Source organism: Peromyscus californicus, unplaced genomic scaffold (genome assembly GCF_007827085.1).
Source record: "Peromyscus californicus insignis strain IS unplaced genomic scaffold, ASM782708v3 Scaffold_3__1_contigs__length_106647218, whole genome shotgun sequence".
In the NCBI taxonomy this organism is placed as follows: Eukaryota; Metazoa; Chordata; class Mammalia; order Rodentia; family Cricetidae; genus Peromyscus; species Peromyscus californicus.
This window is the reverse complement of record NW_026294551.1, coordinates 6,961,231-6,976,952: the sequence shown is the minus strand read 5'-3', so window position 1 is coordinate 6,976,952 and position 15,722 is coordinate 6,961,231. Positions and strand designations below refer to the sequence as shown.

Sequence of the window (15,722 nt, the reverse complement as noted above, 5' to 3'; positions counted from 1 at the left end):
AGGCAGCTCCATCTTCCCTTCCTCTCTAGGGTATGTATACCAGCCCCTGAAGCACACTCAGGTCTCTTTCCCTGAGACACATGATTTGAACGTTAATTCAGACCTTTTTACAGCATTACAGGAACAGGGATCAGCACTCAGATGTACTCACCATGCATATCACCTTCTCTCTGGAAAAAAAAATTTCAAAATTAGTTCCTGTTTAAATTCTGCAATGCACAAAACGGTGATAGTTCAGAGCAGCTAACCCAGGTGAAATTAAATGTGAAATTCCATTTTGGTAAGTACAGGATCCAGCAACAAGTTCGATACAATCTGGGGCAATGCTATGCAACTGTCCTACATAATAAACAGCCCAACTGCCGGACGGTGGTGGCGCATGCCTTTAATCCCAGCACTTGGGAGGCAGAGGCAGGCGGATCTCTGTGAGTTCGAGGCCAGCCTGGTCTACAGAGCGAGTTCCAGGAAAAAGGCACAAAGCTACACAGAGAAAGAAACCGTCTCAAAAAACCAAAAAAAAAAAAAGAAAAACCAAATAAATAAATAAACAGCCCAACCAATGCCAGTGAAACACACACCTAGGCACGCATGCAACCTTTCTCAAACAGAGAATGGCAAGCCTAGACTACCTCCCTTTCTCCTTCTTCTATACGTAGATGCTAAAGGGCCCAGTCACTCCACAGCTGCTCAACAGCCTCCCCACTCCTAGATGTTGGCCTCTGGGGTACTCTGAGGTACCTAGATGGAAGACTTCCCAGACACACACCCACGGGGCTCACTGGGAGCTCCATCTGCAGATATACCCCACTGTGACATCAGTGCTACCATTTCCTGGAGTTCAATGCAAACATTCACATAACTGACATAGTCTTTCAACTCCAAGATGCTAGATGAGGCTCAAAGGAAGGGCGAGGGATTCAGAAGGCCCCAGAGTTAAGGCTGAAGGGCCTAAGACTAACCTAATGGTGGATCAAGCCAGGTAACTCACTCACCTGACTCCCCGGCCTCCCTTAGGCTTTTGTTTGGATGAGGGTCTCGTGTAGCTCAGGCTGGCTTAGAACCCTGTCTAGCTGATCTTGCTGCCTTCACCACCCAGGTGCTGGGATTATAGGCATGAACCACTAAATTTTGGTCTCATGTGGCAGTGCTAAGGGGGTGGGGTCCAGGGCTTCTGGCAAGCTAGGAAACCATTCCACCAACTCGCCTCCATCCCCAGCCTACTTGTCTGGCTTTTTGTCTGATTTTATACTTTGATTTTCATCACCAAGGTGGTGATTCCCTTAAGGAGGACTGAGCAATTAAAAGATACATTTTTTTCAAGACAGGGTTTCTCTATGTAGCTCTAGCTGTCCGAGAACTTACTCTGTAGACCAGGATGGCCTTGAATTCAGAGATTGCCCACTTTTGCCTTCTAGGTGCTGGGACTAAAGATGTGTGACACCACCCCAGCCTGGCTCGCCACCAAGCCCACCTTGTTCTCACACTGACCTTGAGGTCTAAGAAGTCTCCAGAGCTTGCTTCAGAAGAGTTACTTCTCTGTGCTCCAGGCGACTCCGAATCTTCCCTGCCACCACTAGACTTGGCACCTAGAAACCAATACAGACAGAATATAACAGAAGGGACTAGAGAGATGGCTTAGCCATTAAGAGCATGGGCTGACCCAGATTCCTTCTTAGCACACCCACATGGTTCACATACATACACACAGGCAGACACTCACACACTTAAAATTAATCATTAAAAAGAGAATATAGTAGAAGAACAAAAGCAGACACTCTAAGAAGACATGCTCCAAGGCAGGCTAGCTGAAAACTACTGGGGGCCACACTGCCTCTGACCCTTATTCCAGCCGTCATATAGAAGTAGACTCTCGAGGGTCCTGGGACCTACCACAGAATCCCCAGTCACCCTGCCTGAGTCTACCAAGATTACAGGTGTGATGTGATGCACGCCCAGCCAGTGTTGTACTTCTTGCCTCTTTGGGTTCAGCCTTTGCTAGTCAGTACCAAATCCAGCTGGATCAGTGACTTTAAATAGGGTTTACCTTGTAAAACCAGTACCTGCTGCTGGGTGTGGTGGTGCACGCCTTTAATCCCAGGACTCAAGGGGCAGAGGGTAGAGGCAGGTGGATCTCTGTGAGTTCCAGGCCAGTCTGGTCTACAGAGGGAGTTCCAGGACAGGCAGGGCTACACACACAGAGAAACCTGACTCAAAAAACAAAAACAAGACAAACAAACCAGCACCTGCTGACTTCGCCCAAGACGGAGGGTTTTCTTCAGGTGTCCCAAAGATGCTAGAGGCCATCTTGTTCTTCCTCACAGGCTGTTCTGATGGCTCATCAAAGCCTAGTGAAAAATTGGACCCGCCACCTGGAGGCCGCAAAACCCTGAAAACAACAGTAAGATGTTAGATCACACTGAAACAGTCCTTGGCATATGTATGTCCAATACCGTCCACGTCCCTAACCCTTCTCCCCCTCCTCCAAGACTGCTGCTAACAGGAAGGACTCATCTAGGTAGAAACCCACTGCTGGGGACCCGATGTCAACACTGCTTTATCCTCTGCAGTAAGGTCATGATCCACCACACCCGAAATCTGCAACATCGCTATCAACCAGGTAATAGATTTGTGTCCCTTTCAGAAAGGGTAAGAGGCAGAAAGGTCTCTCTGGGTCTAGCTGAATATATTTGCAAAGAAGTTAAGAAGAAATCTTGTTATTTATTCATTTGGAAAGCATTTCTAACTTGGACAAGGCAGCACACACCTGTGATCAGACCTTGAGAGACAGAGGCAGGACTGCCAGCCCCCATGGACTAGAGCATCAGATAGTCACCGAAAAGAAGATAAATAAAATTTTTTCTCAACTAAATGAAAAAAAAAAGATGAATATACATATAAAAGTTGCCTTGAAGGTAAGCAAGATGCTCAGCAGACAAAGGTGCTTGCCTATTCAGCCTGAAGACCTAAGTTCGATTCCCAGTACCCATGGTAGTTCACAACTATCTGTAACTCCAATTCTGGGGAATCTGACATTCTCTTCTGGCCTCCATGGGTATCAGGCAAGTATATACATGCAGGCAAAAACACTTCTATACATAAAATAAACTCAATCCTTTTTAAATATCAACAAATGTTGCTGAAAACCCTGAATGCCCACATCTATAGAAACTAGATCTCTATTGCTCACCTTTTACAAAATTAAAATCAATTTAAAATTACCAAAACCTTAATGTAAGGCCTAAGATTCTTGGGGCTGGAGAGATAGCTCAGAATTATGTATACTGCTTTTACTGAGGGATCCAAGTTTGGTTCCTAGCACCCATACTGGAGCACAAGACCACTTTAACTCTAGCTTTGCACACTGCATTCACATGCAGCACACACAGATATACACTTAATACAAAAATAAAGGCAGGAGGGAGGTAATGGTGGCGCATGCCTTTAATCCTAGCTCTTGGGAGGCAGAGGTTGGCAGATCTCTGTGAGTTTGAGGCCAGCCTGATCTACAGAGGTCCAGGACAGCTTCCAAAGCTACACAGAGAAACCCTGTCTTGCAAAAAACAAAACAAAACAAAACAAAAAAAACCCTTGGCACAATGACTCCGTAGGTTTAAAAAAAAAAAGCATTTGCTAAGCTAAATCTAATACCTCCAGTTACCCAACTCAGAGATCCCCTGCCTCTGCCTCCCGACTGCTGGGATTAAAGGTGTGCACCACCACCTCCAGGCTTAAAGGGCAGACAAGTTACAAGAGCTGGTTGTCCTCTTCCGTGTGTGCCCCTGGGATCTAACTTGGGTGGTCTTGAGTCCTGGCAGCAGGGGCCTTACCCACTGAGCCAGTGACCAGCTCCTGAAGAACTCTATCTAGCATCAGCGTTCTACAGAGATACAGGAATGCCCACTGTACTGCGGCACTGTTCACAGCAGCCAAGTGAGATGAGCCTAGTGCCCCACCACAGACAAGAGTGTGCCATACAAGCTCCACGGAGCTTTCGTCAGCCACACAGAGGGCGGGAGGGGTGACTTGCTAGAGAACAGTTGTAACTAGAGGTCAGAGTATTAAATGAGCCAGATACAGAGAAACAAATGTATTGTGTTTGTCCTCATTTATGAATCCTAGATTGCAGATACATAAAACCATTTATATTTTGCCATAAAAGCAGAAGGGAGACCAGCAGGGAAGAGGAGAGGGGTATACTGGAAACACAAAATACATTTTTATATCTTTATGAGCTAGGTGGTGACTCAGACGGTAATCCTTGAATTTGGGAGTTGGAAGACTAAGAATCAAGGAACTCAGGGTCATCCTAGGCTGCACAGCAAATTCAGGCCATTCTTGGCTACCTGAGACCCTGTCTCAAAAAGAAAAATATATATCCTACTGAAACCCATCAGTATGTACAATAAACATACGCCAAAAAAAATTTTTTTTGGGGGGGGGGAGGCTGGAGGCTCAGAGATTAAGAGCACTGGGTGTTCTTCCAGAGGTCCTGAGTTCAATTCCCAGCAACCACATGGCATCCCACAACCATCTGTAATGAGATCTGTCTCCCTCTTCTGGTGTGCAGGCAGAACAATGTATACATAATAAATGAATAAATAAATAAATCTTAAAAAATTTTTTTGTTTTGTTTTGAATTGGGGGCTGGAGAAATGGCTCAGTGATTAAATGCACTTGGTGCTCTTGCAGGGGACCTCATTTGGGTTCTCAGCACTCACATGGTGGTTTCACAACTATTCTTAACTCAGTCCCAAAGGGTCAGACAACCACTTTCTGACTTCCAGGGACATAGGCATGCATCTGACTGCTCTTCCAGAGGACTCAGGTTCAATTCCCAACACCCACAAGGCAGCTCACAACTGTCTGTAACTCCAGTTCCAGGGGACCTGACACCCATGGCAAAACACCAATGCACACAAAATAAAACTTAGGGGCTGGAGAGATGGCTCAGGGGTTAAGAGCACTGACTGTTCTTCCAGAGGTCCTGAGTTCAATTCCCAGCAACCACATGGTGGCTCACAACCATCTGTAATGAGATCTGGCACCCTCTTCTGTGTACAAAATAAATAAATCTTCAAAAAAAAAAAAAACTTAAGAAAACAAAAAAGACACATAAAATTGTTGAGTGATATTTTGTTTGTGTTCTGACAAATAAAGCTTGCCTAGAGATCAAAGGGTGGAGCTAGCCACTAGTTAACCATAGAGGCCAGGCAGTGGTGGCTCACACCTTTAATCCCAGCACTAGGAAAGTAGAGATGGGATCTTGGCCCCCTTTCTTTTTGAGGATTTTATAGGGGTAGGAGCTCTCTAGTGGTTGCTACTCTGCTTCTCTGATCTCCAGGCAAGCTTTATTTGTCAGAAAACAAAATATCACACAACATAAAATCTTAAAAAAAAAAAAAGCGTTTTTCATTTGAATGGTTAGAAAAAAAAAAAAAATGATTGCAACTAGGTTGGCATGGTGGCTCATGCTGTGAATCCCCAGCACTCAGGAAACTGGGGTAAGAAGAGTTCTTTCCAGGCCAGCCAGGGCAATAGAGTGAGAGCCTGTCTCAAAATACCAAAAAAATAGTGTATTTGTTTCCAAAAGCCTTTCTAGTTTATTCATTTCTAGCTGTAAAGTCAACAGATAGACAAAAACATGCTGTGACAAGAATCCTTTGAAATTTGCCTTACGGCTTAATTAACATGTTCAATTTTATAAAGTCATGTGTGCTTGAAGAGCATATTCACCAGCACTTGCTGAGTCTGTTAGATCCAGATCCTGCTTGTCTGACAGGCTTGTGGCTATGCCTATAATCCCAACACTCAAGAGGCCTAAGCAGCAGGACCAGAGTTAAATTCAAGGCCAACCTGGGCTACACAGACTGTGTAAGAGAGAGGCTAGGTGTGGCAGCAGACAATTGTGATCCCGGCACTAGGGAAACAGGAGGGTAACCATGGGGGGTGGGGGGTGGAGTGAGAAAGGCTTCTTAGGCACAAGATGAAAGCCAGCCCCAGCAGTAGAAAGTTAACAGAAGATAGTACCTCGAGTATACAAAATGCTCTTCAAGATTCTAAGAAGCACAAATGAAAGGTGCCCATACTACTAGGCAATTTAAAACAAGTTTCAGCCGGGCGGTGGTGGCGCACGCCTTTAATCCCAGCACTCGGGAGGCAGAGCCAGGCGGATCTCTGTGAGTTCGAGGCCAGTCTGGGCTACCAAGTGAGTTCCAGGACAGGCGCAAAGCTACACAGAGAAACCCTGTCTCGAAATACCAAAAAAAAAAAAAAAAAAAAACAAGTTTCAGCCTCAGAGCTGGGGTGGTGAGCAAGTCCAGCAGCCTCAGCTACTTGGGAGACTAAAGGCAGGAGAGTCGGGAGTCAAGTGTTGTTAGCTATGGCGTTATTATGTTCAGGCCCTTCTGTCACTGCCCTGCTACTTCTGCCACTGTGGTGCTAAAATAAACTGGGTCTCTTTTCTAAACAAATTTGCAATTAGTTCTATGTGTGTGTTGTGTTTTATCTGCATGTATGTCTATATATATGTGTGTGTATGCCTGGTGACCGGGGAGGACAAAGAGGGTGAGCATCTCTCCTGGGACAGAGAGAGTCACAGACAGCTATCAGCCATCACATGGATGCTGGGAATCAAACCAGGTCCTGGAAAAGCAGTCTGAGCCATTTCTCCAGACCCAAAACAAAACTTTAAAAATTGAAATCATGTCCCAGCTACCTTAGTACTGGCCACAAGGACATTCACTATGGAGTGGGAAGACAAAACACTAAGAGCAGCTGGGTGTAGTGGCACACGCCTTTAATCCCAGCACTGGGGGTGGGAGTGGGGTGCAGAGGCAGAGATCTCTGTGAGTTCCAGGCCAGCCTGGTCTACATAGTGAGACCTTGTTTCGAAGGGAAAAGCAAAACACTGGTAGAACATTTGTCTGGCTTGTGTGAGGCCCTAGGTTTGACCCACTACAAACCAGAAAGAAAGAAAGCAAGGGGGGGGGGGGGATGGTGTAGGGAGGGGCCACACTGCAGGGCAGAAGCAGCAGGATTAACACTATTCCATGTCTGCCTGGGCTATATAAACATTTCACCAAAATGAGACCGAGGCAGAAAACCTGCTGTTTCCTGACCCAGTCTGTTAAGAGACTTGCACAAGCTCCATGTTTTGAGACAGGGTCACAGGTAGTAGCATAGGCTGGCCTGGAACTCTTGGATTTTCTTGCTACAACCCCCCTTGTTTAGAATGTGCCTTTGTCCAACCACATTACACAGCTTCAATCCCACCTGTGCACAGAGCAATGCCATCTCTGTGAACACCCAAAACGGAGTTAGGTGCATCAGTACATGCCGTTAATCCCAGCACTCAGAGCAGTTTCTGAGTCCTAGGCCAACCTGGTCTACATAGTTGAGGTAGCTGTGTAAAGGTCCCTCCCTACCTCAAAGAAACAAAGCACAGGAGAGCTTCTGGGTAGTTGAAACTGGAGGTTCCTGGAGGGGAAACACTTGTGTTGGCCATGGAAGTCCAGCCCCCTTCTCTCATACTTTACTCTAAACCTAATTATACCCTTCAGGATACACCCATAAATCTAAGAGTTTCCCTGAATTTTATGACAAATTAATTAAACCTAAGGACAGGTTATAGGAATCCTGATTTATAGCCAGTTGGTCAAAAGTACAGGTTAAGAAAAAAAAGGGGGCCGGGCGGTGGTGGCGCACGCCTTTAATCTCAGCACTCGGGAGGCAGAGCCAGGCGGATCTCTGTGAGTTCGAGGCCAGCCTGGGCTACCAAGTGAGTTCCAGGACAGGCGCAAAGCTACGCAGAGAAACCCTGTCTCGAAAAACCAAAAAAAAAAAAAAAAAGAAAAAAAAGGGGGGGTGAGGCTAAAAGCCAGACACTGTATCTCATGCCTATAACCCCAGAATGCGGGGTGCTGAAAGAGAAGGATCGGTGTGTGATTCGAAGTACAGTCTGGTCGAAAGTGAATTCAGGGTTATCTAGGAGAGAAATGAAATCCTGCCTTTAAAAAAAAAAAGACTACAAGTGTAGTTCATCGGGAAGAACATTCGCCTAGCATGCATGAAGCCTTGGGTTCAACTCCCAGGACTACATAAACTGGGCACAGTAGGCACACTCAATGTGTGAGCTGCGCTATCTCCAAGTGTCATACTCACTTAGAGAACAGCCAGCAAGTGCCTGCTGTGGCAGTCTATCTACTACCCATGCCACATCTGTTGGCTGGTGAATGCCTCCTCACACCTGAAGTGAAGGAATCTGCTGTGGTTTGAGATCAGATGGAAACACATGGTTAGTTTGTCCTCCTCAGATGAGACAATGAATGTAATTTAAAACAAAAGGATACACCATTTACTTGTTAGGGGGAAATAGCATGAAGACATACAAAGGTATAAATTTGAACAAACCTTCTCAAATGCACAAAAATCCTCCTTAGCCCTGAGTGCTGAAATTACAGAAGTGAGCCACCTTGTCCAGTTCGGTACAAACATTCTAAGCACACAATGTGAGTTGCCTAACCTCTCCATGCCTCAGGTTTCTCCTCTATAAAATGAGGGCAGGCAGAAGCATCTGTCCCATCAGACTGTTATTATATATAAAATCTGGAACATGGTGATCATGTACATAAACTATTATTAAAACCATCTACATGTCACCACGATGCTTCAGGGGTGTTCCCTCTCATTAATGGATTTCAGATTAATTTTAATGTCTTCCCATTTTTCTATATTTCTGTTAACCTAAATTTCTTTTAAAGACTGCTTCTGGAGCCAAGCAGTGATGGTGCACATCTTTAATCCCAGCACTCCGGAGGCAGAGGCAGGCAGATCTGAGTTTGAGGCCAGCCTGGTCTACAGAGCAAGTTCCAGGACAGCCAGGGCTACACAGAGAAACCCTGTCTTGAAAAAAAAAAAAAAAGTGCTTCCGGCCTAGTTGGATGGGTAAAGGTGCTTGCTGCCAAGCCTGACAACTTGAGTTAGATCCCAGGAACCCACAGTGAAAGGAAAGGACTGACTCCCCAAAGCTATCCTCTGACCTCTATGCACATGCCAGAGAAAATGCATGCTCAATCTCTAAAGGAAAGGGGCAGAGAGACGGCTCAGTGGAGAAGCAGGGGACCCGAGTTCAGTTCCTGACACCTACGTCAGGCAGGTCACAACGTCCTGTCACTGCTACTCTCCAGGAGATTGAAGAAGGGATGGAGTAATGCTAATGGAAATAACTATAAATAGACTAATTACTGTCTTTGAGAGTAATATTAGATCTAGCTGACTGGAAGTCAACTGTAGTGATTGATTATACTAAGAAAGCATGATCCTCATCAGTAAATGATACATGTAGGAAGAGTCAGACTATGTCTACAAAGTGTGACCATCATGCTGCTGCAAAGCCAAAGTGATGTTTGAATGTAAAGTGGAATTTTAGTTGTCACAGAAGACATACTTCACAAGGAATGTTGATTCAGTGATTACATGGAAGCCGTGGTATCCAGTTGCTATAAAGAATGTGGACCCATGCCGGGCGGTGGTGGCGCACGCCTTTAATCCCAGCACTCGGGAGGCAGAGCCAGGCGGATCTCTGTGAGTTCGAGGCCAGCCTGGGCTACCAAGTGGGTCCCAGGAAAGGTGCAAAGCTATACAGAGAAACCCTGTCTCGAAAAACCAAAAAAAAAAAAAAAAGAATGTGGACCCATAAATGCCGTCTGAGATACAGAATCAGGTTTCAAAGTATTCTGAGGCTTGAAGGACTGTGAAGTAGAGTCCAAGCAAGATTGTTATTAGTAGAGCTTGGTTTATATGGTTCCATTTTCCTTCTATGGGATTGTGGTGGGCTCATGTGATTGAGATTCCTCATGTGTTCAGTAGTGGGACTTCAAATGGTTAAGGAATAATTCCTGTAGGTGGACAACAGCCTCCTAGGTCACGTGTGGTTACAAGACTAGAGTAGTAGAAACCACAGAAGAAGCCCGAGGGCAGTGGTGGTGCACGCCTTTAATCCCAGCACTTCGGAGGCAGAGGCAGGTGGATCTCCAGGTGTTCCAGGACAGCCTGGTCTACAAAAGCAAGTTCCAGGACAGCCGGGACTATCACACAGAGAAACCCTGTCTCAAACCAAAAAAAGAGAGATAGAGAGATACCATAGGATTATTCTGTAGTAAAGCCCTTTTTCAACTCAATGCCCTCTTCTGGCCAAGGCCACCTGCTTTGTACATACCCAATTTTAAAAATGAACGGGCGGTGGTGGCACACGCCTTTAATCCCAGCACTCGGGAGGCAGAGCCAGGCGGATCTCTGTGAGTTCGGGGCCAGCCTGGACTACCAAGTGAGTTCCAGGAAAGGCGCAAAGCTACACAGAAAAACCCTGTCTCGAAAAACAAAAACAAAAAAAAACAAAAACAAAAAAAAATGAACATTTAAAAAAAAAAAAGATTGCTTCTGAGGTAGGCATAGTAACAGAGACAGACCACAGAGAGTTTGAGGCAGCCATGGGCTATACATACAGTAAAGGCTGTACTACAGAATGAGATTCTGTATTAAATACTCTTCCTCTCTTCATAGGATCTAACTATATAGCCTAGGCTAACCCAGAACTTTCCATCCTGCTTTCTCAGACTCATGAGTGCTGGGATTACAGATGTGTGCCATCAAGCCGGACACCAGTGTTTCCCAATAACACTTTCCCTGCTGTCCACACTGGATCCCTAGAGAGAAATCCTGGCTCCTCAGCTCCAGGGTAGGCTGGTTCCTGCCCTCCCTTACTGGACTCACACACTGCCCACTTCTGCAGTAAATGGTGACCCCTGCCCTCTGCTGCCTTTTTAGACCCTCTAGTAACATGGCCTCATCTCAAACAAACCAAGACGGTTCTAGCCACCTTCCTCTCCCCTTCCTTCGCTGTTGCATGCATCTCCACTTGGAGCCTTTCCTGGCCTAACTCTACTCTGGCTGGAACATGCTCCACCCTTCCCCTGAGAGCTATTTAAACTTCAGCCAATCTCTTAAACCTGACTCCCACACCCTGCTTCCTCCAAGAGCTCAGGAGCACAGCCAGAACACAGGGAGGACTGGCAGGTTAGTGCTCCTGCAAAGGGAAGCCACCAGTCCTTCTGGATGTCTTCCTGAATCTTCACTGCCCTGCAGCACACAGCACAGAGGTAGCCATGGAGCACAGACTGAGTGTGGCAGTCAGTCTGCAACACATCGGACTTGTAGACACTGCAGCTTTACTGTCGGGACTTCCTCAGCCATGTCATCTTGGTTCCCTCCACCACTCACCAATACAAAAACTGCTCAGAGTTCAGGCCCCATAAAGCCAGGTGAGGCTGAGGGCGGAGGCTGCCAACAGCACGCGGGGCTCTGTTCTCTGCAGGCTCCTAGCAGCATTCACTGACTGACAGCACGACTGCAAGTCCTGAAGCCTGGAGGACTCGTGGCCAGTGCTCCCAGTGCATCAAAGGCCAATCAAACAACGCCATGTTTGTCTTCAGGGACAAACCACGGAGCTATTTTAAGGTTTTGTTGTTTCTAGCCTTGGACTCTTTTTCCGTAGGTCTTTACCTTCTCCCTGGAATGTGATATTAATGTCTCACTCAGCTAAGATGCAATACTCAGGCCTGGAGAGAAAGCTCAACGCTTCAGAGAGCTTGCTGCTTTTGTAAAGGACCCTTGTTCAGCTTCCTGCACTCATGTCAGGCAGCTACAGCAACCTGTAACTCTCCAGGGCATCCAACGCCTTCTGGACTCTGCAGGTTCCCTCTCAAAACACATAATAAAATAATTTTTTTTTTACAAGAGGAATATGAGCTGAAGAGATAGCTCAAAGTTTAAGAACACTGGCTGCTCTTCCAGAGGACTCAGATTCAATTCCCAGCACCCATATGATGCCTCACAATCATCTGTAACTCCAGTTCCAAGGGATTTGACACCCTTTTCTGGCTTCTGTGAGGACCAAACACACATGTGGTATCCATACATACTTTCAGGCAAAATATTCACAAAATTATTCTCTTTTTTTATCTTGGTTTTTCAAGACAGAGTTTCTCTGTGTAGCTTTGGCACCTTTCCTGGAACTCACTCTGTAGCCCAGGCTAGCCTTGAACTCACAGAGATCCATCTGCCTCTGCCTCCCAAGTGCTGGGATTAAAGGCGTGCGCTACCACCGCCCGGCTCACAAAATTTAAAAAAATATGAGGGGAGCACAAAAAGATATCAACTAGAGGAAATAAAGATGCCTCAGAAGTTAAGAGTAATTGCTACTCCAGCAGAGGGCCTGAATTCAGTTCCTTGGACCCATATCAGGTGTCTCACCTTCTGTAACTCCAGAGGATTGGATGCCTCTGCCCTCCACAGGCACCTGCACTCATGTACCCACACTCAGACATGCAAACACATAATTTTAAAGAATACTCAGCTGGATATGGTGGCCATGTGTTAAATCCCAGTATACCAGAGGCAGACAGAGACAAGTAGATTTCTGTGAGACTGAGGCTAGCCTGTTCTACACTTTTGAGTTCCTGGCCAGCTGAGGCTACACAGTGAGACACTGTCTCAAAAAAAAAAACAAAAAAAACAAAAAAAAGGAAAACATCTAAAACTATGTCTGCACAGAAGGAGGAGATCAAAAGTTGAAGGCTAGGGCTGGAGAGATGGCCCAGTGGTTAAGAGCACTGGCTCTCTTCCAGAGGACCTGGGTTCAATTCCCAGCACCCACATGGCAGCTCACAGCTGTCTGTAATCCACTTGCAGGGGATCCGACACCCTCACACAAGTAAATAAATAAATATATTTTAAAAAAAAAAGTTGAAGGCTAACCTGGGCTACATAGTGAGTTCAGGCCAGTGTAAAGCCACATGGTTGAGATCCTATGCCAAAAACATAAAGAATTATGTCTCAGACATTAAATACACCCAGAGCAATTTCATTATAAAATCCAGATAAATGTATCCAGGCATATATTTTATAAAGGTAATCCTTACATTTAATTAAAAACCTCTTTGGCGGCAGGGAATCACTACACAGCTATGGCTAGCCTACAGCTTGACTGAAGCCACCCTCCCACTTCTGACTCTCTAGTGCTGGCTCACACCCCCTCATCCAGGTTCCCAGATAATTAACCTGTTCAAATTACTACTAGAGGTGTACAGAGATTCTGGGGTGATTTGGGGGGTGAAGGGAAATGGGAGCTGCTGAGGATGGAACCCAGGGTCTTGTCCAGGCTGTGGACCATGAACATGCTAAAGGCACATCTCCAGCCTTACAGGTTCTTATTGGCTGGGGTTGTTTTAAATTTTTACCTTAAATGACCAAAGACACTTGGAAATATCAGCGTGCCTCTTTGTCCTCTCTCCCTCCTTCCCCAGGGAGCGGGGAGGCTTTCTTCACTAAGTGTAATTAAAACCTCATGAAATTCTTCAGAACCATAGTAGACTTATAAATATTTTGAGCCATGAAAAGACAAGTGTGGGGGGGACACTAGCACCCAGCCAGCTTAGAAACCTGTCAAAGCTCTGTCTAGTCCAACTTTTACTGGTCCTGCCATAGCAGGTACTACCTCCCCGATGACGTCAGTGTTGTAGAGACCATCTGAAATACAGAGCGGTTCCCAAACAAAGGATTTGCTTGCAAGACAAAGTACTTCTGCTTTGGTTTAGACTCTTTCCTTCTGAACCGTATCTACGGTAACCGCTTCAGGACTGCCGAGTTAAGACCCAAAAATGTTATACCACAGATAGCAATTTAAAAAATAGCTGTTTCCTTCCAATCCCGAGTCCCTGTCACTCTACCACACCGTATTCACACATCACTGGGGAAGGAGGTGAAGAGAATCGGGAAGTTAATAAAGACCAAGTCATGGACGCTGAGCAACAATCCGGAGAGCAAGTGATGACAAAGGTGGCCGGAAACACATGTCAAACATGCATGTACAGGACCTGGGCTCTGCAAGGCTTTACAAAGCCTTGAGATGAACTTGACCCCCCAAAAGGTTACACATTATCACACCAGTAACCAAGGCCTGACCACAGAAAGTTGGCCCTCGTCACACAAAACAAAATCCAGGGCTCAATCTGTGCCCGTGTCCTCTGTAACAAATTACCTCACTGGAAGGGTGACAAGAGGGAGTGACCACGTCCCCAAGGTCTCCACGCCCCAGTTCTGCCCCGCCCTGCAAGCGTCCCTTTAGTTCTCTTCCATCCCTCAGACCACTTCGTGAAACTGAAAGCAGTGACTGCCATGGCCGTCCCTCCTGGTGCTTCCTCCTAAGACTACTCTGAGGAGGCTGCTTTTTGTTGGCAAGTTGTCAAACCTCTGTGAGATACTGCTATTCCACGGCTGTCTTCTTAGCCCCACAAAATGGCTCCCTTTGTGCCACTTGGCCAGGACCCCAAGGCTTGGCCACACACGACTACGGGTCATCATCAATGGAGAATAGCTAGATGGCCAAGGAAAGTGGAACCTAAGCTTCTTCAGAGCCTTTAGGAAGATCCCAGGGATGCCTCAAAGCCGACTTTAAAGGACTGTGTGCAATTAGCTGAGACGATGTGGACTCCCTTCACGGAACCCAAACCCTCCCATCAAGTTAGTGAGGTCTCCCGGTCCGGACACCCCCGCTCCTTCCCAAAATGCAGTCTACTTGGTGGCAAGTAAGGTCCCAGCATCCAGGAGGGGACACTACATACTACTGGAGAGACAATGGATGGCTCCATGGCCCCGCCCAAAAACAGACAACCTCCTCCTCCAAGGGAAGCCTGCTCTGGGGTGAACTCATTCGGCCAAAGTCAATGGGAGAAGTGAAGGAGGAGGCATGGAAGGGCTGAGGTCCGAGGGTCTGAGCGCAGAAAACCCACTCGAGTCGGCTCGCAGCCCCGCGCACTCGGAGGTGGGCGTGGGGAGGGGGAGGAGACCCGGTCTCTCCTTTGTTAGGAGCAGGGAGGCACTCCGAGAAGAGGACCGTCACTCGGATCCTGGGCTGGAATTCCGTGAGGGAGGCGATGACCAGCCCCGCCCTAGCAGAGGTGCACCTGCTGCGCGGACCCGGGGACCCAGCGAGTCACCACCAGGACAGGAGCTGCAGACCCGCAGGAACAGGGCTCAGATTGGCTCGCTGCGCCCAAGGCCGGGGCCAGCACACTGCCGAGGCCAGAGGCAGGAGCGCGTGGCCCGCGGGTGGGACAATGGGCCCCGGAACCAGGGCCCTGCAGGCTTCCTGGGCTCCGGGGAGACCAAGCCCACCATCCTGGATCGGACCAGTATCGCCGCGGGCGGCCGAAAGCCGATCCTCCCGCACACTCTCGCGGACTTCAACCTGCCGTACTGCCATAGGGCCGCCACCCACGGTCCCCTCAGCCGTCGCTCCGTGGGAGAAATGCACAGAGCCGCCCGACTGGGGCGGGGCCACAAGCCGAGGCTGTCCCGCCGCACAAAGCGGCGCCCACTCCTCGCTCTGCCACCCGCCGAGGCGGGAGCGCGGCGCCCCCGGCCCGTTACCGCCAACGCCCCGCGGTCCCCACAAGCCTCGGAGAGCTCGAGCCCGGCCCCGTCGTCTTACCGAGAGCTGTTCCTGCTGTTGGGGTCCACACCCTTGAAGGTAGTGGTAGTGGTCATGGCGCCAAGGGGCGAGGTAGGCTGGCGCAGGGAGACCGCCGAGGGGACTGGGACCAAACGGCGTAGACCGCTCCGCAACCGAGACCAGCCGCGCTCCACGAGCCTCTGCCGCTGTGGGG

General features: G+C 47.7%; 2 protein-coding genes across 2 annotated transcripts in view; one reads left to right on the top strand and one right to left on the bottom strand.

Annotated features, from left to right (window-relative positions):
* The window catches only part of Armc7 (armadillo repeat containing 7), a 27,201-nt gene extending 25,672 nt beyond the window's left edge, over positions 1-1,529 (top strand). Inside the window, exon 3 of the mRNA XM_052756072.1 lies at positions 1,416-1,529. Coding sequence (XP_052612032.1) covers positions 1,416-1,438 — 23 coding nt within the window. The 3' untranslated portion in view covers positions 1,439-1,529. The remainder of the gene's footprint in view (positions 1-1,415) is intronic.
* Jpt1 (Jupiter microtubule associated homolog 1) overlaps positions 1-15,722 on the bottom strand; it is an 18,863-nt gene extending 3,141 nt beyond the window's left edge. The window contains exons 1-4 of the mRNA XM_052756076.1: positions 15,548-15,722; positions 2,244-2,386; positions 1,489-1,586; positions 152-170 (exon numbers count right to left, since the gene is read on the bottom strand). Coding sequence (XP_052612036.1) covers positions 152-170; positions 1,489-1,586; positions 2,244-2,386; positions 15,548-15,603 — 316 coding nt within the window. The 5' untranslated portion in view covers positions 15,604-15,722. The remainder of the gene's footprint in view (positions 1-151; positions 171-1,488; positions 1,587-2,243; positions 2,387-15,547) is intronic.